Genomic DNA, 27,965 nt, shown 5'->3' with positions numbered 1-27,965 from the left:
ATTATGTCTATGTGATTCTTAGCTTCTTAGTGCTGGGGAAGATGTGCCCCAACATGTTCAAAATAGTTGCTTTGTTATTTCCCAGTGTTATATTATTCACTTACGCATATTGTTCGTGAGAAATGAAACTGAAAAAATGAACTGAAACTAAACTGAACTAGAAGAATCTACATCAGATTCTCAGAAATGCGTCATTGGTGACGCCCGCTTGTCGGTGATAGACCGTAGGTGGCGCAAATCTAAAAATCGGCCTCTGACAAACGTTCGTGGTGGAGTCAGCGCCGAAAAAGACCTCTATGGATTTTGTGGCGGTGCCGCAGTGGTTGAAGGGAATATTGCGTCGCCATGGAGAACTAATCGACGCGCTAACAAAAAGCTGCAGCATCCAAAAGGGTTGTTAGCGGAAAAGGTAGTGTCGGCTCGAGTTATATCCACGAAAGGTTGAAAAACTATAGGCGTCGAGCAAGTAACAAGTCGAATCAGCGAATTAACGAATCAATTTCATCTGCGTGCGTCATCTACTTCTTTTGGTTGGCGCAGGCACGTGAGAAGTCATCAGCCTATACTTCTCTACTTCTCTTCCTCCTTCCTTCTCTCTCTCTCTCTCTCTCTCTCTCTCTCTCTCTCTCTCTCATTCAGAAGTAAATTCAAAACCGCGGAGATTAGAATAACGATGCAGCAGAAGTACCCGGATTCTCATTTGCATAATTCGTTACTCGCTGTAAGCGTGAGAGTAATTTTCTGGCCTACGTGCATTTTGTCACGTCCTCTCGCAATGGCGGTTAATATTAAACGCCGGCCGGCCGGCGAAAGTCCAAATTTCAAGTGGAGAGTTTCGCCGACTTATCAGCGGAGGATTTTTGTCAGGGAGTTGTATCACTGGAAGTCACCCCGCTTCAAACATTATTGATGAGTTCAACGATATTTCAAAGGAAAACATTCCACGTGCCGAACCGGGAATAAAATCCACTGACTGTGACGGAAACCTTTTCCCTTTTTTAAGCATAAAAGGTATGAATATTTCTTCTTTTGGCATATTTATATTTTCTTAAGCGATAAATATTTACATAATCATGTCCAGGACTTAATCAGCTCTATTGATTCTCTTTTCGTTAAGCTCATGATTTACTTGATGGCAGACCGTCTAACGGATCAATACGGTGCGCGTTACCCACTTTGGTTTTTTTTTTCAACATTGAACAAGTCAATCGAAACTTTCACAAACAAAGTGAGGATTGATTTTCTCTTTATTTCACCTCAGATCACGAGTTTTATTAGATCTGCTCATCATGCTGTAGTGATGGTGCATTTTGAAGTGGTTGAGAAGAGAAATCTCTATCTTTCAAGGCCGCATCGCTCCTTCCTCCCCACTTCAATGTGCCTCTCTTTTTTCACCTTCACCAGATCATTATAAAATACGTGAACTCCTTTGCGAGTATTCTTTACACAGCATCGATCAAAATGTGTTCTAGTTCTTTTCGCTGTTTTTTGTGCTGTTGTTGTTGTTTTTTTTTTTTGCTTCCGGTAGTTGTCTAATATTTTTATCTAATTTATAATTTCTGCCAATAGTCCATGACGGTTCAATTATAGATTTATGCTGGTTCGTTGTTTTGTTTTTCTTTTTTTCCCTCAATAATGTCTAGCTATTCAAGTTTATATGTTTTCAGTGACCGGTCAATCACTTATCATTCCAAATCAAGAATATATAACAATGCCCTATATTCAGTATAGTAACATATGTATAATTGTACGTACCTGGGTCCCGTTTCATAGAACTTGTTATCAGTGACAACCGCCAAATTTCTATGACAAATTTGCTCTCAGCCAATCAGATGCAAGGATTTCAGTAGCTTATAACGATGATGAACATGATTTGAAATGTTTGATGCATATTATGTCTGCATCTTCGTGTATTTCGTGTTTTTTTTTTCCCTCTCGTCCATTTGAGGAAGTGGGCTTACACATGCGTAACGAACGAGACGGCTGTACACGTTTTGAAAAATATGGAACAAGTCAATAGGATATAAGAAAATAAGTATATGGACGCTGTGTCCTGAGCAAAACTCAAGAAATAATCATACGAAATTGAAAACAATCATATTTCCTAATTATTAATAACAATACGATATATACGTTGTGAACTGATATTCCTCTCCGATGGACAGGCGTATCTATGAGGTCAAACGACGCTAAATTCTACACCGTTTTACATAGGGCCTAAATATAATACGGATGTTGCGATACTCATGATGATAAGTATAATCATGTACACTAAAACAGAAGCATAAAGATTTATCTATAGGCCTATGTGCAAGAAATAAAGAAAAAATAAAGGAGGAGGAGATGAAGAAGAAGAAGAAAATAAGAAAAACAAACCTGACATGCGTTGTCCGTCCACACGAGGGGGGGGGGGGGGGGCTTTGCTTGTCAGTTTGTATGTTTGCCCAACTGGGGGCAATGCTTATCTTCGTGGGCATTGACAAAACTACAGCGGTGTATGACCGCGGGGTGGGGGGGGGGGGTGGAGGGGGAGGTGGGATTGTGGTCATTCCTAAACTCAGCTAGGGTGCAACTAATCTGTCATTCATAACCAGGATCAATTCGTGTCACGCTTACTATGTTTCTCAGTAAACAATGATCGGGCTTCATTCGGCTGGTCACTCCCGCAAGACCGCTCGGCACGTAGGCCATTCTCTGTTCCGGGTTTCAGTGGCGTGGTAAAATTATCATGCAATGTGGATGTGGCAGAGGTGGGCGGGGATGAGGCTCAAATTATGTATCTCTCAGATATTCCTTTACTTATACGTCATGTATCACATCAGCAATTTGATTCAGTGCGTCGTGGCGCAGAAACTCGACCTATTGTAAAGTAGCTATTTTGTGATCTTTGCCATCAATCATCAATTTGTGATTAATTCTGTTCAGACACACTGCATAAAATCTAGATGGAAAGATCCAATGTGAGCCTACTTTTCAGAAAAGATAGAACCGGAACAGGAAACAAACTATAAACAAACGAACAAAAGAAGAGAATGAAAAGTAAAGATGTATGTATATCATGTGAGCATAGGCACCCTCGGTTACAGTTCTTTATTCTTAAGGTTTGTTTATCCGGAAATTAAATGCCGTTCCATATTCCGAAGGGTTTGTTGACACGAAAATAAAGAAAAGGATCGTATGCATGTTTTGGAAGAACGAACCATATGAATTCATTTGCGGATTAACAAACCTTCAGAAATACTAACGCCCACACATCCTCCACGCATCAACTGTATCTGGCAATAAGAATTACAAGCATAATAGCACCCAAATGAATAAAAATTCCAGTACCATCGCGTGTGTAACTGGTTGCATACCTTCGATGTACACACTCAACTTGGAGCAATTTTGTGTAGTAGACTACAAAAAGAAACAAATAGGAGAAAACAATTAAGCATTACAAAGCAAAGTTGTGTGTGTGACCTTGGTTCAAAACGCGGGGTTACAACAATAAATTATTGTAGTATACCATTCAGAACCAAGATCAACGGCACGCGTAACTGCCTCTTCATTACTCGCAAGGGGGTACGTCTTGCACCCTCTTCGCAAGTAGTCCTTCTCTTTTCGACCATAATGAAATACGACGGGTCGTGTTATGGGACAGAGAGATAGGCAAAATATATATTACCATGGATGAATGTCCTACAACGTTGGAGACGTTGGCTTGGTTAATATCTGTATGATTCAGTAAGTAACTCTCTCCCTCCCTCTCTCTCTCTCTCTCTCTCTCTCTCTCTCTCTCTCTAATATATATATATATATATATATATATATATATATATATATAATCAACATAAGGAAGTAATGTTTGTTGTGGACGCGTTGTAATCTTGTGAAAAGACCATTGACTTCGAACATGCGAAATTCGAGAAAAAGAGGCGAAGGAAAGAAATACTTACGGTATAGTTGGATTATTAATAGATAGGTAAACAAGGAAGGAGAGGGTATTGGAGTGCATATTATCATCGTATGCATTTCTTGTTTGTTCCGTTAAACTGACTGCCTGTTACGAGATTATGGAATATGACTCCACACATGATCCGCTTTTTAGGTGCCCAGAGGCTATGGATTTATCAGAGATGTCATTTCCATGTAGTCAGGGGGCGGGGCTAATGGAGCGAAAAGTGACGTGGGACTCATGTTCGTGATGGATCACAATTCGCTATGCAACTGGTTTCCGTTTCCTTTTCAAATCTCAATTGGTCTGGCTGCCTAGCGACTGTTGTCACAAACACATGATTTTACGGTTTCGGGGGATTTTAAGCGGTTGATTTCGATATGACCCAACTCAGAGAAGGAATTCCATACACACTTTACATGTCAACAGAAAATCTAATCCGGGACTTTGGTATAACATCACGCACATAATCGCACAAGGCGGAACTGTAATATAACTCCAAGATTACAACACCCTGGCAACCACGCATTCGACATATTACAGTGTACATTTTCCCTGTCAAAACTAAACATACGATGGTGTAGAGTAGTAAACAGGCGGGAGGTAAGCCATACACTGACCATACAACCGCCTTCTAACACTTCTTGTACTTTGATGGGGTGGAGAGATAGGAGGAATATATAGATCGCGATGATCTATAGATGTAAGCAAGGAGGTGGGCCACCTCCCTGATGTAGGTTATTGTGAACAATCTGCATACACCTTGCTAGAACAATATAGCCATCATTTTGCGAAACTTTCGCAAAATAGCAATACATATCATAGTCTACGAAGAGACAAGGGAGGGGAATGAAACTCCGCGTGAGGTTGACTTCAACAAAATGTTCACCCATAGGGCTTTGTCAACTGACAAAAATGACAAACCCTATATGGCGACAATATGGTTGAATATCAACCCCACGCGGAGTAGGTGTCTCTCCGTACTCTTCCCCCCTCCCTCCCTCCACCCCCCCCCCCCAAAAAAAAAAAAAAAAAAGAAGCTCCGAGCAGATGCGATGGGGGTCCCGCGAGCGATAAAGCTGAACTTAGCATGGATACGCGAATCATTGATCTTGGTTATGAGTGGTATTTATTTGTATACAATTCCGAAATTTCTGAATGACAGTATAATGATTATCCACCTTTAAGACCCGGTCACGCACCAATAGCTTGTTGTTGTTTACTCTTTTCCCAGAAATGGGTCAATTTTTGATGATTGGTGATGTTATTATACACGTACAGTGCGTACACAGTCACGCACACCAAATACCTTCCCATGCAGTACTAGAGTAACTACATAATATCTGTAATTTGATTATCGTTGTTGCGATGAAGATTTGCATATCATAAGCCTGTGTATATGCAATTGTCACTATAAATAGGGAAATTATTTGGTGTACATGGTCTACAAGAAATAAAAAAACCATTGACAGTCTATCTAAAAAAAATCCCAAACCACAGATACAATACGTCTCAGGACAAGTTGATATTTCACAAATTTATACAAGTATTCTCTTCTTTCTGTCAAATTACCTGATTTTAACACCTTCAATCTCTTACACAATGTTCGTGTCGAAGTAAAAGTAATTAGATACAGAGACAAAGTATATTCACACAGATAGATATCAGATACATAGACAGACTAATAGATAGATTGGGTGATAGATGGATATATAACAGGAAGCAGAAAATGGCGAAAGGGAAGATAAGGTACACGTACAGAGAAAGAAGGAAGGTTATCGCAGCACTGCTTAAAACGGATGATTTACAATTTCCAATTATGAGCTAGAACGGACCTCGCTTCATCGATCATGTCATTGCAGTCATTAAGAAGGCCATGCAGCGGGCTTGACAGATGATAACATAATAAGAGGCTTTAAAGGCATGATATCAGCCATTGAATATAGAGTCTTCAGAGAAAGAGAAAGAGAAAGAGATATTAAGATAGACAGATAGATATATTTAGATGACAGATATAGATAGACAGATAGAGAATAGATGCATAGATAGATAGATAGAGATAGATAGACAGACAGATAGATACAGTTAGATGATAGATATAGAGAGATAGATAGAGAATAGATAGAGAGATAGATATAGATAGACAGATACATTTAGATAGATGATAGATAAAGATAGATAGATAGATAGATAGATAGATAGAGATAGACAGATAGATAGATTAAGACAGACAGATGGATAGATAGAGATAAATAGAGATAGAAAGATAGATAGAAATAGAGGGATGAAGAGGTGAAGTACCAGCTAGAAGATACAAAAAAAAGAAAAAGAAAAGAAAACAACAACAACCCCTAAATGTAGGACTCTAAGATTGAGTTTCAGTCGAATTCGGTGTTGGTTGCGATCACAAACAACCAGAGGTCCGGGTCAATGTCAAACAGAAATTTCCAGAGGAGACATCAAATACTCCGGACCAATAATCTATTTTAGTCGAAGATGGAATAAGCGGCGTTGCGCTCACTCCGACGAACCCTATAAAAGGGACGATCGTGCGGTTTATTGTGGCATTTTGCAGGCACGGCGTTTGGTGATGTGGATTTCCAATGTCACGTGGCTGAACAAGATTACAACATCATCTGACCGCCAATATTGTCTCTAAAAATCAGTTCAGAAGACTATAAAAGCTAATCCCGACATTTCAGTTGGTTTTGCTGTTTCCGATGCCCTTCATACAGGGCTGTGATTACAGCGAAATCGCCTATTGTTACAAGATCATTATAAATCTCTTGATTCCGCGTTGCACAATGTCATTACTAACATTTATGATTCAATGAGAGGCGTCCGTGATTCAATGACCATGAAAGCTGTTACGTCACAATAGAGTAGAATATTGCCTGCAATGAATGGTGCGAGTCAAAATATACAGTCATTGTGATGTGCAAGTTTATGTCTACTCTAGAAAGATCAGAAGTGTGTATAGCTGATGAAACTGACAGATAAGCAATCGTTTAAATTGTTCACCCACTAAAAAGAGATGATAGTGATCATGATTTTTGTTTTAGAAAAGATCTGGGACTCGGAAAAGTTTGTGTTATTTTTTCATCATAATCATTTTATACAAAAAGTTAATGTGCGAAATATCTAGAAGGCAACAAGTTAAATTCATATTTTCATATTCCTTTTAAAGCGCAAAAGCGACGGTAGCATTCATCGAGTTTTCATTAGAAGAGCCCAAAGGTTTAATATCTAAATCAAAAGTAACATTGCTAGTTTCAGCGAGTGTTCATTCATGATATAATTTGTGGGGGAAAATGCACCGAACACTGTTGGCAGATTTGACTAAAGTGGCCTAAGTGTAAGGATCCCTGTATGAAACCCATCACGCCACGTCGAACCAGGTCTCCATTCATCCCTGCAATTACTGACTTATAACATAATGGATACTGTAGTCTGTGCTTAAATGAAATGAGATAGAATTGGACCGGTGCTTTCAAGCCTCAGTCCACTTTGAATTCGTTCTTTCCCATGCGCATAATATGAACTCTTCATTGCTAGCTTTTCGGCACAAACTCCTTTGATGAATTGAATCTTTCCGGTGCAAGAGACATTGTGCACTGAGACGACAAAGAACTTTATAAAGAGTACAAGTTTTACAGCATCAGTTCCCTTGCTGAACCAATTCTTCAACATCTTCAGGAGATATCCGGAGTCCGTGTCATTCCTTCTGTCTGGTTCTCCCCTGTCCGACAGCACGACGTGTTCAAGTGGCTTTGCCTTCATTCTTGAGTGGTTATGGTATCTTATACACCACGGACCGCTGCGGTAATCCAAAACTGCCGCGGGTACTAAACCCATCCAAAGCCGATCGATGACCTGTACGACGGATAGTTTGAACCTCTTTTGTATGTGTGTGTGTGTGTGTGTGTGTGTGTGTGTGTGTGTGTGTGTGTGTGTGTGTGTGTGTGTGTGTATGTGTGTGTGTGTGTGTGTGTGTGTGTGTGAATGTGTGTGTGTGCGTGTGTGTGATTAAGTTACAGTTTGCTTTTGTAAACCACAAGCATTGTTAAAGCGATATTCCATGTGCAATGGCAAATATTATTTTGATGCAGTGTTCTCCTTCGAAAAAAAAGAAGAAGATTGAAGGGAAAGAGCAGATCGTATTGTACACATTCACACATTTTACTGCAATGCTTCGCGAGCACCATTTGTCATGCACAATTAACTGTGTGATTGAGAAGATGGTCGGGGTTTCTGCCTTGCTCAGTTAGTCGTAATGATGCGAAACTCATAACAAGGGTGTTAGGGCTAATGAGGAAAAGGCGACCAAAGTGAGAGGTGATTATTATTTTTCCGGGAGGCGTACCATAGTCTCATTACCAAGGTACGGTACTGTCAGTGGAAATTCACGTTAGTTTATAATTTTTCTCCTCGCTGAACTGATAGTCTCATGCAAGGCAATCAACATTTTTTTGTTTAGTTTTGTTTTTGTTTCGTTGTATATACCCCTGAATCAATAGATTTGAAGGGAAATACCAATTAATGAGAGTAGACTCCCTTTTTAACATGAGAACATTGTATTCATGTTTCATTTCACCGACTTTGCTGAAGCTATCTTCGGCCATCATAGGAGAGAATATCATTTCGTGTAGATAATTATAGCTAGGGAAAATTAGTCATGAATGTTTTAAAGGGATCGTTACGCAGGGATTACAAAGGGATCAGATTTGTTGCGCACTCACCGCACAACCAAACAACGAGTAATGAATTTATTATTTCAATGTCCTCTGGGAATAAAGATGAGCCAAACATGATTATCAGTCATTTGTATTTAATGCCCTTGCTAAGATCAACGAGAATTGTCACGTATATCCTTCGCTCCCCTTTTTTCCCCTTCCCTTGATATATTATTGGCTCAAGAGCGCTGATGAGAATGCGATTAGCACTGAATGTATAGGGTCATTATGTCAGGCATTCCATTAATCAATTACGTTATTTATATGATAATCATATTATCATTTTCGTTAAGTTACTGTATTTAATAGAAATAATGATTATGTTTTGTATTCTGAATATTGTCCGCTCTCTGTTGTTTTTCTTGATTGCGTATTTATTTCTCTATTCATTTTCATTTATTTATTCATTTATTTATTAATTATTATTATTATTATTTTATTTTATTTTATTTCATTTCCATTTTTTTTTTTTTTTGGGGGGGGGGGGGACAATTCTCGTTGATCTTAGCAAGGGCGTTCGGAGCTCCTTGATCTTACGCTAACTCGTCCGCTGCGCGCATCATCAGACCAGTGCATGCATGGAGAAGAGATAATGATGATGATGATGATGACTATCAAGATGTTGCTTGCTGGTGAGAGATGACGATGCGTATCTCGTCAAGGAGAGCGATGAGGGAAGAGAGAACATTGGCAAAGTGTTCGGCATGCATGAGGGTGCCGTGAATGGATATTATTATCGTCACTTAAAGGGGGAAACAGAAACGTTTGCGTTATGCATAATAATTATATGCGATATCTGCTATAGGAAGATTACGCAAGAATTAAACGCTCATGTTTGCGTTTAGTTTATTTCTTGTCTTTTGAATTGCCGATGACATTTTCTCGATATCTCATAATATGAGAAGACACATTGTATTTTCGTGATATTTGTCACTAGCTCCATAAACTGCCATTCGTTTTTTCATGACGGATGAATAATACTATCCATCTTCATAAACTAAATACGCAGTGAAGACAAACACGCGGTATAAGAGGTTACAGATACCATGATTTAACCTGTCACATTGTTCTTGAATAATATTCATTTTTTGATGTAACGTTTTCCAAATATTCCACAAGATGCGTGTACCATTTTATCTTTGAATTTCGAATCTAAAGATGCAAAAGCTCCATCATTATCATGACATCCGGAATACCCCCTATCCACCCTTGCTTGCGTGCCCCCCGCCCATTGAAAATGTAATTCATGCTGTAGAATGATATCATTAATGAATCGGTGACTATGTGCACCACTGGGTGTGTTCAGGGGCGGTGATAGAGAAAATTATGCCCATGGAGTGATGCATGCTACGGCAAACAGACCGGCGAGCCGGCGGCGCCACAAAATCGCCGATTCATCTTAGCCAACATTGGCCAACAGTATAAGAGGTCGAAGACACAAGACAAGGCACTAATATAGCACGATGACGTACATAAAGAGAGGCTAATATAACCACAGTGATGAAAGGTAGCAGAACTTGCCCTCATTAACATCGACGGGCAAATCTGCCAGATTGTGTTCATGTGTGGAGTGAAGCTAAATGTTTCTCTACTGTGAACATTCATACCACGTAACTCAAGTCATTATATGCCATTTTTTGCATATACTTTTAAATAATAGAGTGGCCCACAACACATTCACCAGCTTCTCTTCTTCGTGGTTCTCCCTTTTCAGAGAATAAAGCATCGATTTATTTTTCAAACTTTAACATGTCAGGTTATGCCTTTGTTTATAACTACATTTCCGCTTACATCATAGCGTGTACTTTATTCGTATATCTTTTTCCATTATGTTTAACATTTGCGATTATTGTATATTATGAAAGAATTTAAATGATATTGGGAATAGAATATTAGCATGGAAATTGAACGCCAATTATCTTTCTTTAAATAGTTATATTTTTATGTTTATCATCGAAACCACGAAAAAAAAAATGGACGCAAAACGCTATACATGTTCCTACCCCACCCCCACCTCTCTCTTCCTGCATGGATATCGCTGTTTCTCTTTCAGTGTGGTTTAATGTTCATTGTATGATAAGCAGTCTCTTCATGTCACACCCGTACACTAATTCATGCCAAGACCGGATTTTCCGTGAGATATTAATTGATAGGCAGACTCCGATGAGAATGGAAAGAAGAAGCTTGTCAACAAGTTTATTACAACAGTTCAGTTCAGTTCATGTTTTTATTTTTCTCCATCGCAACATAATCAAGAACATATATGCACATCCAGTGTACTTGAAAGTCAAGAATTTCAACAAAAGTAGTCAATTAAAAAGGGGTACATTATACTTTAGAAGGGGCTCATACAATATAAGCATTATATAAATAAGTCAATCAGAGGATGGAGATGGGGGCCCACTGAAAAAGCGAAGCTTGTAGATTGTGGGCCCCCCAGTTGCAATATACAATGTACTTATACACACATACACAAAAAAAATAATAAAAAAAGATAATAATTCATGGTCACCTAACCCAATACATATTGGTTAAACAATTATTAACCGAATTAAACATAGATACAATATACCCCATCCCACAGAGATTTTTTTCCTCATCGGTCACTCGTTGGAAGCATTTATTATTATTATTATTATTTTTTTTTTTTGCTTCCGGCCACCAACCGAAGTGTATTGGACCACAGTCTAATGAATCCGACTAGTGTTGGTCGACTATCAGGTCAGTATCAGACATGTCGGGCGTGATCAGATGAGGCAAGATCGTCCTATGAGGATCACGCGTTACATATCTAACACTGACCTGATAATCAACCAACACAAGTCGGATCTATCAGACTGCGATCCGATACACTTTGCAAGCCAAAAAAAAAAAATGTTTCCGACGAATGCCAATGAAAGATAGATAGATAGAGAGAAAGAAAGAAAGAAACTGTGTGGAATGAGGGTAGTGCTATAGCATTATTACGATGAATATATTAATGGATTGTTGAAAGTGACGTCTTACAGGCATCGATCCACGACGGTCGTTGCTACAGATTTCCTCTCCTATACCTCTCTACTACAGTGTACTATACTTCTACTATAATGGTGCTAACCACAAAGTTTTCATTGGCATCAAACAGATTACACAGTGCACGTATCCATACTCGGCATGTGACCTTATACATAATGAAAGAATCCATGCAGCTCTACAAATTAGCAATATAAGCAATCAATATGTGTAGGGTGTCTTTCTGATGACTACATATTCAATGCAGTTACATCATTAGTATATCTGAAGCGCTGGCAAGAGCAGTATAGATTAAATCGTTTAGTTTCTATATATACATGCGCTCTAAAAATGCGTTTTGTGATCGAAAAATGATAGAGAAATATCGACTTATTTGAGCAGGGAAAGCGACTGGTGTGTGGAGACAACACTTTTTTATAGTATAACTAATATTGGTTACGCTGCATGTAGCTTTATTATGCATGTGTAAATCATATGGCCAAAACTACAGACACTAAATAATTATGCAGGTTCGTCGTTACATTGTATACATTGCCACAATATAATCAAATATCGTATAAAACGCACATCACTATCACTGTTCAAACAGGACTTCGGAAGGTTGTATGATGAACGTAGAGACCCGAAGTGGGAGGGATAAAAATAGATCAAATGATTTGATGTTGACTTATTTAATATTTGCCCAGGGTTGAACACTTGCATTGACAGGTGGCTGTTCGACTAGTCCCGAAACATGAACTAATTCATATTTGCTGTAGAACTGGACTTGTGACTTTTGCTTGCTAGTGTCTCGTCAACGGTACCACGGCTAGGAAGTGGAAAAAGAAGAAGATAACAAAATAGCACACACACATACACACACACACACGCACACACACACACGCACACACACACACACACACATACACACACACACACGCACCCAACAGCAACACCAAACCCTCAATTCAAGATGCAGTATACACTACAGCATTGTTACACGTGATGCGTGCCACCTATGATAAACATTGTCAGGAATACATTACCATGGCTAAATCTATCTAATTTTGTCACACTCCCTGATTCGAAACTCGATGCTTTACTTTTGAATGATTCTCTGATGCACTCATAATTTCCCATCGATTAAAATGGTAATTAGCTTCTGTTCTCACAACGATGTATACCTATTTGAAATTAATATCAAAGTGGAAACCCATTTAATGCTTGAATTGACTTTACTAACAAGAGTAAAATCCATCAAACAGAAAGCGCGAAAGTTTAATTGCAGAATTTCAAATGAAGTAATGAAAAGCCTCCCATTTGCTGGCGCATGAATTTTCACTTAATGTAATTTCTTGACATGTAGTCAGGAAAAAAATGTCCGATTATGAAGAGCTTTGTATTTGTTCGACTTTACATCTTTAATGAGTGAGTGTCCACATCCTGTAATATACCATGCATATACAAAACAAGAGGAGTATATTGTAGATTATGAGCCATTTCAGCGAATGGATGAAATATCTTAAATGTTCCGCACAATAATCATAAAACAAAGATAGTATCTTGCTATGACAGACTAGATGATTTACTTTCTTAACAAACATGGCGGAAAGGGGGGGGGAGAAAAAATGTAGTTGCGATCGTCCAAATACATTTGTGCAGAGGGTGGCATTTGATTTAAAAAAAAAACTGCCATAGCACATTTTCACCCCTCAACGTTAATATTATCTTTCTCTCACTTGGTATATTTTGTTATTAAACACAAACAATCAGCTTTCAATAATACATTTTTTTTTTTCATTAAACAGGACAGCGTGGCTTCTTAGTTTCCTCGGCTTTTTAAGCATCGTCAGAAACCCCGAAGTTTATTTGAACAAAGAGACAAACAGAAGAGAATAGAGTTTATAGAAAATATTCATGTCAAATTTGCTAGAAAGTGCATGGTTTATTCCAGCTGACACGGATTCCATATAAGTATAAATATAGATCAGTGTAAATAATGTTTTGCATGATCCATTAAATTGACTGTTTGGCCTTGGCAAAAGCTTTCTTTGTAGGTAAACAAACTGGATTTGACGGATTGTATACCCTCATCAGAAGATGTTATTACATCTTGAACGTATCGATTATTCTATCAGCTGATGGACTGGTGTAAGATCATACATGGGTAAATGCCGGTTCGTGTCGTTGTATGTGCCCCATAATTACATGTTGCTATCGTTTTAATTATGTACGTCTACGTATACGTCTCGAGTCTGACGACAGGAACATTTTTGTTTGGGTTTATTGTTCCTGACTTCAAATATTTTGAGTGATTGTTGATGAAGCTTGTGATTCAAGGGTGTATAAAAGCTCCACACTTGTGTTGAACACACAGCAGCAAATCACTAAAAATAATTACATTCTGTGTAAATGATTGCTGGGTGCATGATTTTAAACATTTTGAAAGGGACAATGCATCAGGCCTATAAGTAAGTGGTGTGTGATGTGTGTGTGTGTGTGTGTGTGTGTGTGTGTGTGTGTGTGTGTGTGTGTGATGTGATGTGTGTACGCATGCCTCCGATCCTTTTACCATGGAGCCATACTGTTTAGTAGCTCCATGTTTTGACAGTATAACTTGTTCTTTTAAACTAATCAAATTTATTCAAATTTGGAATTCAAGTTGTTTTATGGCAACTGATTGACAGTTTGCAAATCAGTTGCAATAATCGGATCTACATTACATTACGCGCACCGTAACCAGCAGGCTACAGGGATGTAATACTGCCCGTGTCCCAAAATGTCAGCAATCTATACACAGCATATTTCCTTACCATGAATTTAGATTTAGATCTGAATTTTCCCTCTGGTCAGCAACCTCAAATGAGGTCGAACACATGGACATTTCTTGACCACTCCGAAAGTTCGTCAATCCGAAACTGAAATGAGGTTCGTTTAATTATTCCAAAGCTTCGTTAATCCCACAATGAAATTAGGATGTACATGTATTGCATTGTATCGTATTTTATTTTCCGTCATAAAATGATATACAAACACAGATATATAGCATGAAAAGATTCGTTAGGTGTGTGTATGAACGAAATCTTCAGAATTACAAAACCTTTTTCATTTCGGATTAACTAACCTTCTGAACAAGGAACCTTTTTGTTTTCATTTTCGGATGAACGAACCTTCAGAGTAACAGCTATAACCAAATATAATATTTTGATACGTGTAAGTGATATGTGACGTGTTCCCATTGTTATTTGGACAGGGGGTTACTCCTTTTTGTCTCTTTTTTTTACCGTTTTCTTTTGAAATAAATGTGAAATAGGCATGCAGTATGATTCCATTACTAGGGCCCATTTGCATGGCCATGCTGTGAGAGCTATTTTGTGTATACGAAAGAAATTAAACTTTGGGCCCAAAATCGAAACATTGAGAAGGAATTGTACAGAAGTACGCATAAAGAGGTAAAGTAATACAAGAGAGAGAGGGAGGGGGAGGGGGAGTAGGACAGAAAAAAGGAAATGGTCGTAAGAAAATAATAAGATATTTTGTTAACAGCATGCACGTGTTTGAACTTTAAATGCATTAGCCTCTTCACTATACAACATGCAGCAAAATTAACACACACACACACACACACACACACACACACGCACTCCGCTTTTGTTAAAAAAGAAAAGAAAATGCGCATTGGAATGGACTTGGTCTCTGGAGTTTTTACGTGCAGTGATTCTGTATGAGACAAGTACCCATTTTTCAATCCACTCCAAATTCACTTTTCAAAAAACACGCCAAGATAGCGCGACTGCATTATCGCGGCCCTCCATACATCATGCAACATGCTGAAGTGGAACTCTCGTAGAATACATTGTACATAATTTGCCGTGCTGTGCGGGGGAAAAGGCACCCGAAAATAACCACGAACAAGAAGTATATATTTTAACAAGACTGACGAAGTCTGTCGTGCGAATTCCGCTCAGAATGTTATTGGCGACACCTTGGCAATGTCACGTGACGCAATCTAATGTAAACCCACTTTCAATACTTCCCCCTTCGCCCCCTCCGTGTCAATACGCTTGGTAAGATTATTGACGTGATGGGGGAGTGGGGGGGGGGGCAACACAAAAGAAACACGAAAGACAGTGATCTATCTAAAATACAGTACTCTGGCGTTGTAGTCGGGAAAGTAGAGGCTTTACTTGACATTTCGTGATGAATAGACTAACGTATACCCCCCCCCCCCCGACCCACCCGCCCTATCCCTGGTATCCATACCTGGTATCACATTTTATAGATCTGCGGGTGACTACATCTGCCAGATGAAAATAGCTAGTCTTGTTTCATATAGTTATTCAAGTGAATCTCTCGTAATGTTGAATCAATGTCGCCTCTTATCAACGAAATGAAACTTTTTTGGTGTTGTTTTCTATGTGTAAAATGATATCACGATCTGGTCATCAAGTATGAGCGAATGCATGCCTTTTCTTTCTTGCAAGTTCCATAGCATGTCTTAAAAACATATAATAACGTAAGATCGTAATCAAATGATTTGTTCAAAAGTTTTTTCATATGATTAATGAATTCATCTAAAATAAAATTTATATTCTAAATCCATCACCGCCCTCGATGTATCTTTTCGAGTCTCCAACGCACTTGCACAACATGCTGTTGAAGCTATTAAAAACCTACTTGACGTATATGTCATAGACATGCGTGGGAGGATAGTAGTCAGTCTCTATGTACACAGGATTCTTCTCCCTTCTCTATCTCCCCTCTCTCGCTCCTCTTTACCAGGAGACGTATCTGGAGTTTCTCAAGATCTTCCTCTTTTCCAAGATCAATATGTCGTCTAGGAGCGATGTTTTGCCGTATCGCAATACCACGCTTTATTTGGGCTGTTAACTGCAACTTGTCCTGTCGATTTAAATGTAGCGGATAAAGCAGGAGTCGGTCACACTTAAAGATCTACGTGTGGTTCTATGCAACGAAGAATGGGCGATATATGAAACTCTAGGCCTGCATGGAGAAGCTGCACATTTGAATGTTACCATCATTGATTTGATCACTAGATCTGATTACGAGGTATTCGATTTATATGTAATGAAGTAAGAAAGCTTGGCAGTATAACTTCAACCGTCTCCTGCACCCCCTATTTGTTTCTGTGGTATTTGTGTGCGTGTGTGTGTGTGTGTGTGTGTGTGTGTGTGTGCGCGCGCGCGAAAAGTTTAGGAAGCTTCGTTTGGAAAATTGGAAGTTAACGTGACACGAGTATAAGATGCGTATCAATTGAAACTGCTTTATATACAATAAGAGAGAAGAAAAAAAATACAGCTGAAGCGACATGTAAAGTTACCTAAGATTTTTGCCAAAACTCATAACTATTAATTACGATCTATACGAGCTACAAGTGGTTGAGGTAAAAATTCAGCTTTTAACTTTTTGCGAGATATTTAGAAACCACTTTATGAAATGTTAAGAAGCCTACAATTCTAAGAAGGAATTCAAAGTCTATGTGGTGAAAATCGGTTTGGAAATGGGACAGATATCTATAAAACAAAATAAAACAAAGCAATCCTAATGACTGGTGGTTCCCACATTTTATTAGGATTGCTTTGTTTCGGCTATCTCAGCCATTTAAAAACCAATTTTCATCAAATAAGCTTTAAATTCCTCTTAGAATTATATGCTCTTTCATATTTCATAAGAGGTTTCTCATTATCTCAAAAAAGAAATCATCATCATCAAAAAACGTTGGAAACCTCAAACCCCATCTCTTCCGAAACTGTATCATCCCTTAAAAATTTCAATAACCGCTGACGTAATCCTTGGACTGCTTCTTAAAACTTGTATTCATTATCCTTACTATTCATTCTTCATCAGACCATATATTCTTCGACAAGTTGTTTACAAAATCCAAAACAGACAATTATACAGCATGCAAGTAATGTATTCTTATAGCGCTCGAAGGTGTAAAGGGGGAGGTATACAGGTGCGAGTGAAATAGAGCACTTGAGACATTCCACATGATAAGAAACTGATCTACAAGCTATATGATCAAATTACGATTAACTCGATTGCATATAATTATATACAGCACTGTTGTTTTGTCGCATTCTTTGAAAAACAATGTGAAGATTATTGTCTATTCATTTGTTTTTACTTAGCTATCGACCTAAGATCTAATTCTCCCCAGTGATGGAAATCAGGGAATGCAATTTTATCAGGAGAATCTGCAGAGAGACTTGAATCTGAAATAGAGTCGGAATGGGAATTGCAGAGCCCTAGTCAAGAAAATTGCGTGGCGCTGCAATCATTACTTGTACTATTTTTCTCTCTCGCGTCTGCCAAGAGGAGCAGCCTCTCTCCCTGTCTCTGTCTCTCTGTCTCTCTCTCTCTCTCAACTTGTTTGTCTGTCTGTGTCTTCTTTACCCATGACCTTCATCCACTCTTTATTCAACGGCAGAGTAGGGGAAGTACATTGATGATTCTGGTGCATCTGGTGAATCAGGAGCAATAGTATATTTAAATTCTCTCTTTTTTTCTGTTTATAACTATGTATTCATCCCCCCTCTCTCTCCCATTCTCTCTCAGTTTAATATAATGTAAGACGTCTAATATAATAAAATATAACATAATATAATACAATATATATGATTCAATATAGCAAAATATAATATCTGCTCACATCTCACGTTTCACCTCCACAAAGCAATAAAAAACAATAAACCGATAATGCATTTTTGGCCAACAAATCATAATTATCTTTAGGAGACTCAAATTTTTGGCGGCCCACGTCTTCCGTTCTTCAAGACATCTGTTTACGGCGTGAGACGCCAAAATTTGAGTCAAATAAACATGTAATTTATTGGCCAAAAATGTATTACCAGTTTGTTTATAGGTATTACACTTTAATCAAAGAAATGTCGATGATGCCACACACATCAGATGTCATTCGACAGCACAACCTTTTGTAATGTTTGATTTTGCCTGTTTATCAGTGGAATCAAACTTGTTCCTTCCTATCGTATACAAAAAACAAATACACGTACATAGCCTTGAATTGAATTGTACGGTATTGTTGAGACGAGCTTTTGGGGATGCTGGGCAAATAGGAAAAGCGTTTGAATGGCTGGTGGACAATCTTACAAGCTGTCAGAAATTATTTGATAAGTATTCTCCCGGGTGAAGCAGGTACCGTTTGTTTTCCAATTCAGCGGGAATTGATCGACAGGTAGTGTCTTTCAGCAAACACCCATATTGCATTAATGCACACACAAACACACACACATACATAATACCCTTTGATGAATACCGCGTACACACCCAGATTATACACACACAGCCTCATCCGTCGTCTCTCTCATTTTATACCCAGAAGCAAAACGACAAGCAGTATACAGGGTCAATTGATGTATATAGCACATCAGCCAACAAGAAAAAAAAAAATAAATAAAAATCACATGCTAGAAGCTTTTTCGACGTCTAACAAAATTAAGAACGCAAAAACATGTTTTCTTTTTATTCAAACAAACGCGGAAAAAAAAAACAGACCCGGAGCTGCTTTAGTTTGAACATGGAGCTAATATACACGTAGCTCCATAGTTTGAATGATTCGAGTACATGTACTATATCTTCGTGTAAACGAGAACTTTAAAAGCCATCTTACAGAAACTCCTCACCGCTTTTCATACTGTCTCACTATAACCCCATCCGTATTTTGTCAAACACAGAACACTTTAATTTCAATGTTAAAGATTATAAAGACATGCAAGTCATGTAAATTTCATACAGTATAAAGAAAGATAAATCACAGACAAGTCATAAATATTTCACGATGTGCAAATCACAACACATACACATGCACACACAAACACACACATACACAAATGGATGGGCATGTGTTCACATAATGACATCATGTGCTCTCATTTTTATCTCTTTCAGCTCTCTTCCAAGCAGACCAAAATGGGTCACGGGATTGGAGGTCAAGGTATCGTCGCGAGGCTCAAGGGAATGGCAAACTATGAGGTGAGAATCTCAATTTTTGATGGGAACACTTTAATATTTGAGACCAGTGATGTTGCCATCAAAAAACAACAACAAACAAACAAACGCAAAACCCCCCACAAAAAAACAAAACAAAACATGGAGTTTCACCGCTCCTCAATTTGGCTTTAATTTGGTTTCAAGAATTTTTTTGTTAATAAATTTCTCAATTGGAAAATGTGAATAACTTATACATGTTTTAATAACTGTCAAGTGCATATAAGAGTAAGCAGAATTGAGACATTTTTCCAATTATATTTGTGGGATGCACGGCTGTTAACAGTTTGCAAATATCAAAGTGTTTAAAATTCCATGTCAAATTCTTCGTTACAATATCCTTGAAGATCAAGAACACACATATGTTGTGCATACACATAGACAGATACAATACACTCATACATTTCCTTTTATTTGCTTTGCAAGCCTTTAATATTTAATAAATAATCATTTTCATACACTCTGGGTGAATAATAAAGTAGCAATTCTTAAAAAAGATATACGGTATATACATTTTCTTGAATACATAACATCAGCTGTAAATGAAAAAAAAATGTGGAAGAAAGTCATCAAGGTTATTTGTGTACTTCTTGTACATTAGTGTACACTGTAATATACCTTCGGAATGTGATTGAACTGGGCTATCTCAAACCATTAATGAGTACTACATGTAGTATGTATCATACAATTTCTTAAATACATGGATAACACTGGCTGTGGTAAATAAATAAAAATGAGAGAAAAAAGACAATATTACTGTGGGCCATTGAACTGGTGTACTAGAGCGTTACTGCAGCTGCAAAGCTTGGATTTATGCCATGCATCAACCAACATGTACTACAAATGTATGTGCTAACATAAACCCTTACAGACTGGACCGCATGAATCTTGAAGACCAAGTATAGAATCATACCAAAGCAAATCAAATGGGCAAAGTTCTTCGTATGTGATTGATGGCACTGTAATTACTCAGGTGACTACTACCAAGTATCGGGGGTTTCACAGAACAATTTTTGCCTGAAGATTATTGAAGCATTTGCACAAACATACAAGTTTTGTCAAACCTCGATGGGCTTGTCAGAAGGACTCGAGCTTCAAGTGCATAATAAAAATAAGTTTCAGGCACACAGCTTAGGCAAAGCTCATACAACTTGTAATTGAAATCATGGCATAACAGCAAACACACCAAAGTTTGCTTTACCATGTTTGCATTTGTTAGTTTCTTTGACCAGGATGTACATCATTCTTGCATGATAGAGTGCACTCTTGAAACAGTTACAGCTTTCTGAAAAAACTTTAGGTTGATGCATCCCTTCATTGTCATACATGTACCAATGCTTGTGGTCTGAAAGAGGCAACAGAGTAAGATGTGGAATAAAATAAAGGATTGGCAGAGAATAAGGAGACAAGGAAGCTCAATTCCTAGTACTGAGTGACTGGTATGTTGAAAAACCCACTTGTGCAATTTAAAGTCAAAAAAAGAAAGAAAAAGAAAGTGTACATCCAAGCACAAAGGCTTTTACCAAAATACTTGAGGCATCTTTATTGCTTTATTTTGTTTTCACTTCCCATAATGTTGCAGAATTGGATACCTTTGTCTACAATTTGTATATTTGTTCCACTTTAACCACAAATATGACGTTGAAGCTACAGGATTTCAGTAGAAAGCACAGTTTACATTGGAAATGTTTCTGTAGGAAAACGTAACATCCAAAATTTCTACTGTGTACAGTGATAATAAAAATGGTTCGTGACTAAATTGAAATACAAAGAAATATCATGAAAATTACAGGAAAATATTGCGTTTCAAATTACTCCAATTATCATCTGTTAATACTCAGCTATGAATTTAACTAAAACAACATTCAAATCTTGGAAAACAAAAGACTGATTTATGAATTACACTGAATAGGCAAGGTACCACTTTACAACCTTTGGAAATACAAATGGATGAGCAATTGTTTGAACAACACAACATTCAATTCTAGTGATGTGACAAGTTTATAAAATAACTGCAATCAGTAGAATTGGAAAAACAATATGAATCATATCATACCACACACCTGCTTCACGCCATAATTCCAATCTTAAATATGGATAATGCTAGTTGTCGTTTTTCTGTAAATTTACAAATTGTAATTCTTTCCCCTAAACTGACATCAAAGTGCCTTGATAATTCAAACTCCACATGTTGTACTCAAGAATTTGTGTGCAGACCATATCTCAATAAAATATGAATTTTCATCATCTCTGAGTCTCCACAAAAAATTAGCAAAAATTTCATTGTGGAAAACTGGCTAAAAAATGAGCTCTAATTATCAGGGTCCCCTGGATTCTTGCTAATGCAGGATATCAAATACAAACGATGCAAAAAAATGTCTAAAAAGCTTCAAGAAAATCTGCTTTCTGGTGTATTATTAAACAAATAAGGATAGGTGGCACCTGTCTACATTCTGGATTAATCAAAAAGCAATTCATTTTTGTGATTTGATTGTCAACTTTGATCTCTGGGTAAAGACTTTATTCAAACATAAGACACATAACATTCCCCCCCCCCCCCCCCCTTAACCTTGAAAGGCATTCTCTCTCTTGTTGTGTCTCAGAGCCACACAGTGGAATTTAGTGATCGATTTAATGCATTTTCCTCCCCAATTTCATGGTTCCTCCTTCATATCTCACTGTAGCTGGTGCCTGTGATCTTCTGCGTCAGCGCGGTGTGTATGATGGCGACCGCCTTCTCTGGCTACAGTCTCTTCAAGAAGACAGACGTAGCGTGAGTATGATGCATGGCTAATCTCTCTACCACTTGTCCTCCATTGGCAGTCTCCCCGTCAATGCTGCAAAAAGCTGTAACAAGGAGAAGAATGGCGGAACATAGTGAACATGAGCATGTATGCATAAATGTATTACGAGTTGATCTGGCAAGACTGGTATTGGGAGGTTTCTGTCACCTCCCTCTCTCTCTTTACTCTTTCTGTCTCTCTTTCCTTTTCCCTCTATTCCATGAGCATCATGTTTGACCCCCTTCTCTCATTGTATCAATGTCCTGTCGTCGTATCATCGGTTGCCGAAGAGTCAAGCTTTTAGCCTATTGGCAACCATTGGCAACCGTTCTGTATGGTAATTTATAATGCATGTAATTATGTCACAGATGTATGTCTAGTGAAAAATGGTTGAAATTGGAGAAAATAGCCAGAGTGTGTAGTACGGACTATTATATGTATATATCATGTTTGATGATATTGTTGGGGAAAAAAGGGATTGTAAATCATGTCCCATACAGTACAGAGAATAAATTAAATCAAATCAAATCAAATCAAATCAAATCAAATCAAACATCTTCTGTTGAGGAGTAGCACATCGTTTCCTTTTTTTTTCTCCTCTTTTATCAGCTTAACTGAAATAACACAAGAATTCAAAAGACAAGACTGATATTACAGCATATCGGTACCTTTGTGATTATATATGGCTACAACACAACTATGCTTTTCCTGTCTTTCTATTTTCGCCCATCAGTATGCCTTTCTCTTTGGGTAGTGTGCATGCCTGATACACTTTTAAATTTTGACGTACACGTGCATACCACCGAATTGGCAAGGAAGGTTGATGATGAGGCGTAAATAGAAACAGAGAAGTGTTACAGTGAGTGAGAGAGAGAAATAGAAACTGAAAGTGAGAAAGGAGGGAGGGGGGAAAGACTGGGGGAGAAGAGGGGGAGGGGGGAGATGGTGAGAGATAGGAGAGGGAGGGAGATGATGGAGGTAGGTACACTTGTATGTCTTCCGTAAACTCCACGTGAAATCAATCCACTTGGCCGGTGGATTGGTTTCTGCTCCAAAGTATGCGCCAACATCTTCAATTTACAAGCCCAGCGGGGAGTCGGTTCAAACTCTAACCCCACTCAGAGTAACATGTTGTGGAGTGTCGGCTGATAGACATGGCAACAACGAGCTGTTGAAACCAGAGGGGAATTTTAACATATTCACCTCAACACTGAATACTGATCATGAATATGTTTACCACTTGTTGGTGACTTTCTTTCTCTTGTCTTTGTTTTTGACATTGAGAAACAGACTCATAAAGTAAATAATGGAGGACTGCATACATGAGTTTACTATTGTCAGATCATAGAATGATAACATTCTAGAATTTAGTCAAAGCTCGAGAAAATGAGTTTGTTGCTGTTTGAGAGTACAGTTCAACATGAAGAGAACATATATCTCAACAAAAGTCAAGTCTCTTCGTACATATATTGGGAAAAATGATTAGCTCGACTGTCACAAGCACATACTTTGCTCAAGGAAACGTCATGGTAATTTTGATGTTTATATTTAGACATATTTGTAGGCCTATAGGTATGAGAAGAGAAGTAATGAACACACAGGATATGACATAGAAATGGGCTGTTCAGGTCATTGTATGTAACATGTGTATCATAACAGCAAAGTATGTGACCAAAATTCCTTAAAAAGTGATCCATTTTGATGATGAATACCTAACTTTTGCAGAATTAATGCTTCCTTTGTACAGACGAAATTCCAAATTCAAAGCTGAGAAATTAAACAGGGAGTTCATTCTTACATCTCACATAAGCAGCTAATGCTACAGCTAGAAAATTACAGACTATAACTAACCGTCACCATCAAGATCACCATGTACATCGACGACAAATGCTACATCGTCTTTTTGAGTGAACAATGCTGGTTCCTAATGAATGTAAAAACATATGTAATGCAAATGTGATAAAGGGTTTAACAAAGAGAGCATGAATGGTGGCTACTTTTTTTTGGGGGGGGGGGGGTGCTATCCTCAATATCACTAAATACCCACACTCTACTGTACAAAGATCACTGATCACTCTTGGGAATTTGAATACTGGTAGATACACAATGTCATATCTCTCTGATTAGTATGGGTAATCTTTGATGGACAGGGTACTAATCATACATCATGTGAGCAAAATGTTTGACCAATTGGCAAGTGTGTAGATAGAGTTTCTTTTAAGGTCAAAAGTGAAGATTTTTAGGTGCCACATGCATAATATACTGTACAAATGAAAAAAAAAAACCTTACACATACAGTTTTTTGATAAACTAATTTTTATCTCATCAACAGACTCTTTAAGAAGTCCACTCCACATCCTTGGGTTAAGGTCAGGGAAACACAGCCACAGAAGGTAGGAGGGAGTGCTCTTATAACTGGTGATGTTCGTAATTCTGAAGGTTCATTAATTTGAAAATAAAATAAGGTTTGTTATTCCTAAGGTTTGTTATTCCCTAGCACACAAATTTCACACACCTAAAGGTTCATTAATCCGAAAATGAGAAAGCATTCATTAATCCGAACGTTGATGGTGTTATTTTGAAGGTTCATTAAAATAAGGTTTGTTTTTCCGAAGGTTTGTTCATCTTTGAATGAAGTAAGATTCCTTAATCCAAAGGTTCACAATTGTGGTGCATACTACCTTCGAATTACAAACTTTACTTCTTTTTCTGATTTTTGGAGCAAGCCCTATCGAACCTCTTTTCAGTATTCAAATCAACAAACTTTCGGAATAACGAACCTTCAGAATAACGAACCTTATTTCATTTTTGGATTAACGAACCTTCAGAATAACAAACTGTAACCCTTCCTACAACGGTAGGGGTTCAATACAGTGCTCTCCAATTGCAACTTAGCATGGCTAAAGTGTTTGAGTTTCTGATTGAATTCATTAATGCTGAATGGTAAGAACTAGGTGGTGCAATATTTTATTTTTTCCAATATGAATGGCCTACCAAACCACAATATTTTACCATATACATGTTTTGATATTATATATAATATGTCTGTTCATGTGAGAATATCTGCATGTGTGTATACACACACACATATATACCCTCATATACATCCAAAATGTACTTTATGTCCTCAATTTCATGGTCCTAAAATTGACAGAAATTATATATGCTCTTTTTTTCTGTTTTTGCATTGCAGTTCCTCACTCTGAACCAGAAGTACAGGAGCAATCCCGTGATTGAGGAGCTTCAGAGGGAAGTGGGAAGCCGCAAGTAGATAGATCACTCTCCGAATCTTGATGAATCTGCAGGGATCTTCGAAGGGGTTACAGCTAGTTTGCTAGTTCATCATTTGAGTTATACCAGTCCATAGGATACTAAGCAGCACAGAAAATCACCGGCTTCTAATGAAAAGCTGAACGAGAAGCAACAGGCATATAACTTTGTGTGGCACAGCTTACGGAGATGATCACTTTTGCTCATTTCATTTTGACAGGAAGGCTTATGTCACTTATGTCGCTGAAGAAATCCCCTCAAAAACCCTTAGGCAAGATGACATTTGACAAAAGCAATGGATTATCAAAATTTCACACATGGCACTGACAAGAAATGTACCTGACATGTTCTTCAAGTGGCATGAATACGATCAGTTTCTGATTGTGTTTCATGTAACTGTTCATTTCCGGCAATCCCCTATCTAATGTGCTGCAGTTGTCAAAAATAGACAGTTTTTTTTTTCTTGGTTTGTTTGTTTGTTTGTCTCTTTGCTTTTGCTTCAATTAAAGATGAAATAATATCCCTCTCAAGTATTAACCGGAATTTCACACTATATTTCGACAACTACATCAATAGTTTAGAGTATAGAGAAAAACGATACGCAGCATTGTTGATTTTTGGTCATTTTAGTATTCTGAGGACAGATAGTCTACTGCACTAGAAGGGAGATCTGGGTTCATAGTTTTGTTACATGGTATAAAAGTGAGTAATATTGCAGACATTGAAAGTGCTAAGAGAGAGAAAACTTGATTGGTATGACCTATTGCAAAATATCTGAGATTCGTCTCATGAGGTACAGCACTTACCTTGCCTATAGATAGTGAAAACATAATCCATACAAATAATTTCTGTTGTTTCCAACTATTGAATAAATGATGTCCCAGTGTATTATATGTAAATTTTATCAAATGGTTTGATCAGTCAGTTTTGATTTGTATACAGTGACTATACAATGTGACAAGTTTATTTGTTTAGCATATTATTATATTTTTCAACAAATTGATGTGCAGTGATTGATTCCTGAGGTAGGTTTAGTAATTTATTCACAGACAGTGCTGGTAATATCTACCTTATCATGTGAGAGAAAATGTGATGTGATGTTTATCTCCTCTATGCAGTGATGTATGTATATATTTGAATAGAATCTGATGATTTAATATGGACATGACATGCAGAAAGACAGCAGATAGTGGATTGGCGTGTGTTCACAGTGAATTGATTTAAGTACTAGCTTTGACTGTTCTCACAAACATGCAGCTTTTGTAGCCAAGTAAAGTGGATATTGTATGTCTGCATTTATCCTTCTGTTTGGTCATACTTTGCACTTGAAAATCCTTAGCTGGAGTTGACTTATGTTTCCAAAATGAATGGCCAACAGTGAAACACATCTCATTATGTATGGACAAAGGGTGGTAAAAAATAGTATACTATAAGCTGTTTTTTCGCGTACAGATATTTTCACTAATGACGAGGTCATGAACATTTTTGCAAGATGTTGTTTTCGCGAATTGACATGGAAGCTGTCGTAAGTGCACTAGTACACCAGAGCATGAGCGACATTTTCATGTGTAACAACACTGTTGTTAAATTTGTGGTCCAAAAGCTTATACAGTACTTGAAAACATGGGATAAACATTGGAAAACTTGAGCAGCACTGACAGTTCTAAATACATATCATAATTATCATGGAATCAATATCTTCAAGAAAATCAACTACTGCAGTGACTAGATGTTGGCATTGTACTGCAGAATGCTACCCATAATCATCATTTCCTACGCAACATAATTCATATGGCTCTATAGTTCAACTATTTAAGTGTGCTGTACTGTACGAGAACACTTGAAAGATAACAAAGATATATCGCAGTAACATTGTTATTGATGTGCAAATGAAAATCTTTGTCATATTTGCACAAAGAATAAGTGGTGCAAAGTCTCAAATGGCTGTTCAAGGTGTATTCCCCTTAAGAATGGTGCGTACTGAAGACTATTAATGTAGAGTGAGATACAGTACATACGTGCAATGTACTGCACCTCTGATACTCCTAGGTCGAGACAGAGTGATTACTCAGTCATATGGCCTAACCTCACTCGCACCAAGGCAAGAAAGAGATGGAAATGAATGAGAAATAGAAAAGAAAAGGAGGAATGTCTGGCATTCACATTAAGATGTGAAAAAATAAATACATGGCATGCTACGTGTCAGCTATACATCATGCA

General features: G+C 37.8%; 2 protein-coding genes across 2 annotated transcripts in view; one reads left to right on the top strand and one right to left on the bottom strand.

Moving 5' to 3' along the window:
* The first annotated feature begins 787 nt into the window (after positions 1 to 787).
* On the top strand, positions 788 to 27,965 carry LOC139726723 (normal mucosa of esophagus-specific gene 1 protein-like). The gene is made up of 5 exons (XM_071637715.1): positions 788 to 1,011; positions 19,594 to 19,677; positions 22,377 to 22,465; positions 24,808 to 24,868; positions 25,669 to 27,965. Exons 2-5 carry the CDS (start codon positions 19,615 to 19,617, stop codon positions 25,744 to 25,746), a joined length of 291 nt encoding a protein of 96 aa, XP_071493816.1. The 5' UTR covers positions 788 to 1,011; positions 19,594 to 19,614; the 3' UTR covers positions 25,747 to 27,965.
* LOC139726724 (uncharacterized) overlaps positions 22,295 to 27,965 on the bottom strand; it is a 37,288-nt gene continuing 31,617 nt past the window's right edge. The window contains exon 11 of the mRNA XM_071637716.1: positions 22,295 to 22,539. The gene's annotated coding sequence lies outside the window, so the exon portion shown is untranslated. The remainder of the gene's footprint in view (positions 22,540 to 27,965) is intronic.

Source organism: Diadema antillarum, unplaced genomic scaffold (genome assembly GCF_040938485.1).
Source record: "Diadema antillarum isolate AM-2024a unplaced genomic scaffold, OU_Dant_1.0 seq00000097_RagTag, whole genome shotgun sequence".
Taxonomy (NCBI): domain Eukaryota; kingdom Metazoa; phylum Echinodermata; class Echinoidea; order Diadematoida; family Diadematidae; genus Diadema; species Diadema antillarum.
This window is presented reverse-complemented; position numbering and strand designations above follow the sequence as displayed.

Coding starts and splice junctions, on each gene's coding strand:
- LOC139726723 (XM_071637715.1), top strand. CDS start 19,615: ATGGGTCACGGGATTGGAGGTCAAGGTATCGTCGCGAGGCTCAAGGGA. Junction 19,678..22,376: donor AGGGAATGGCAAACTATGAG/GTGAGAATCTCA, acceptor ATCTCACTGTAG/CTGGTGCCTGTGATCTTCTG. Junction 24,869..25,668: donor GGGAAACACAGCCACAGAAG/GTAGGAGGGAGT, acceptor TTTGCATTGCAG/TTCCTCACTCTGAACCAGAA.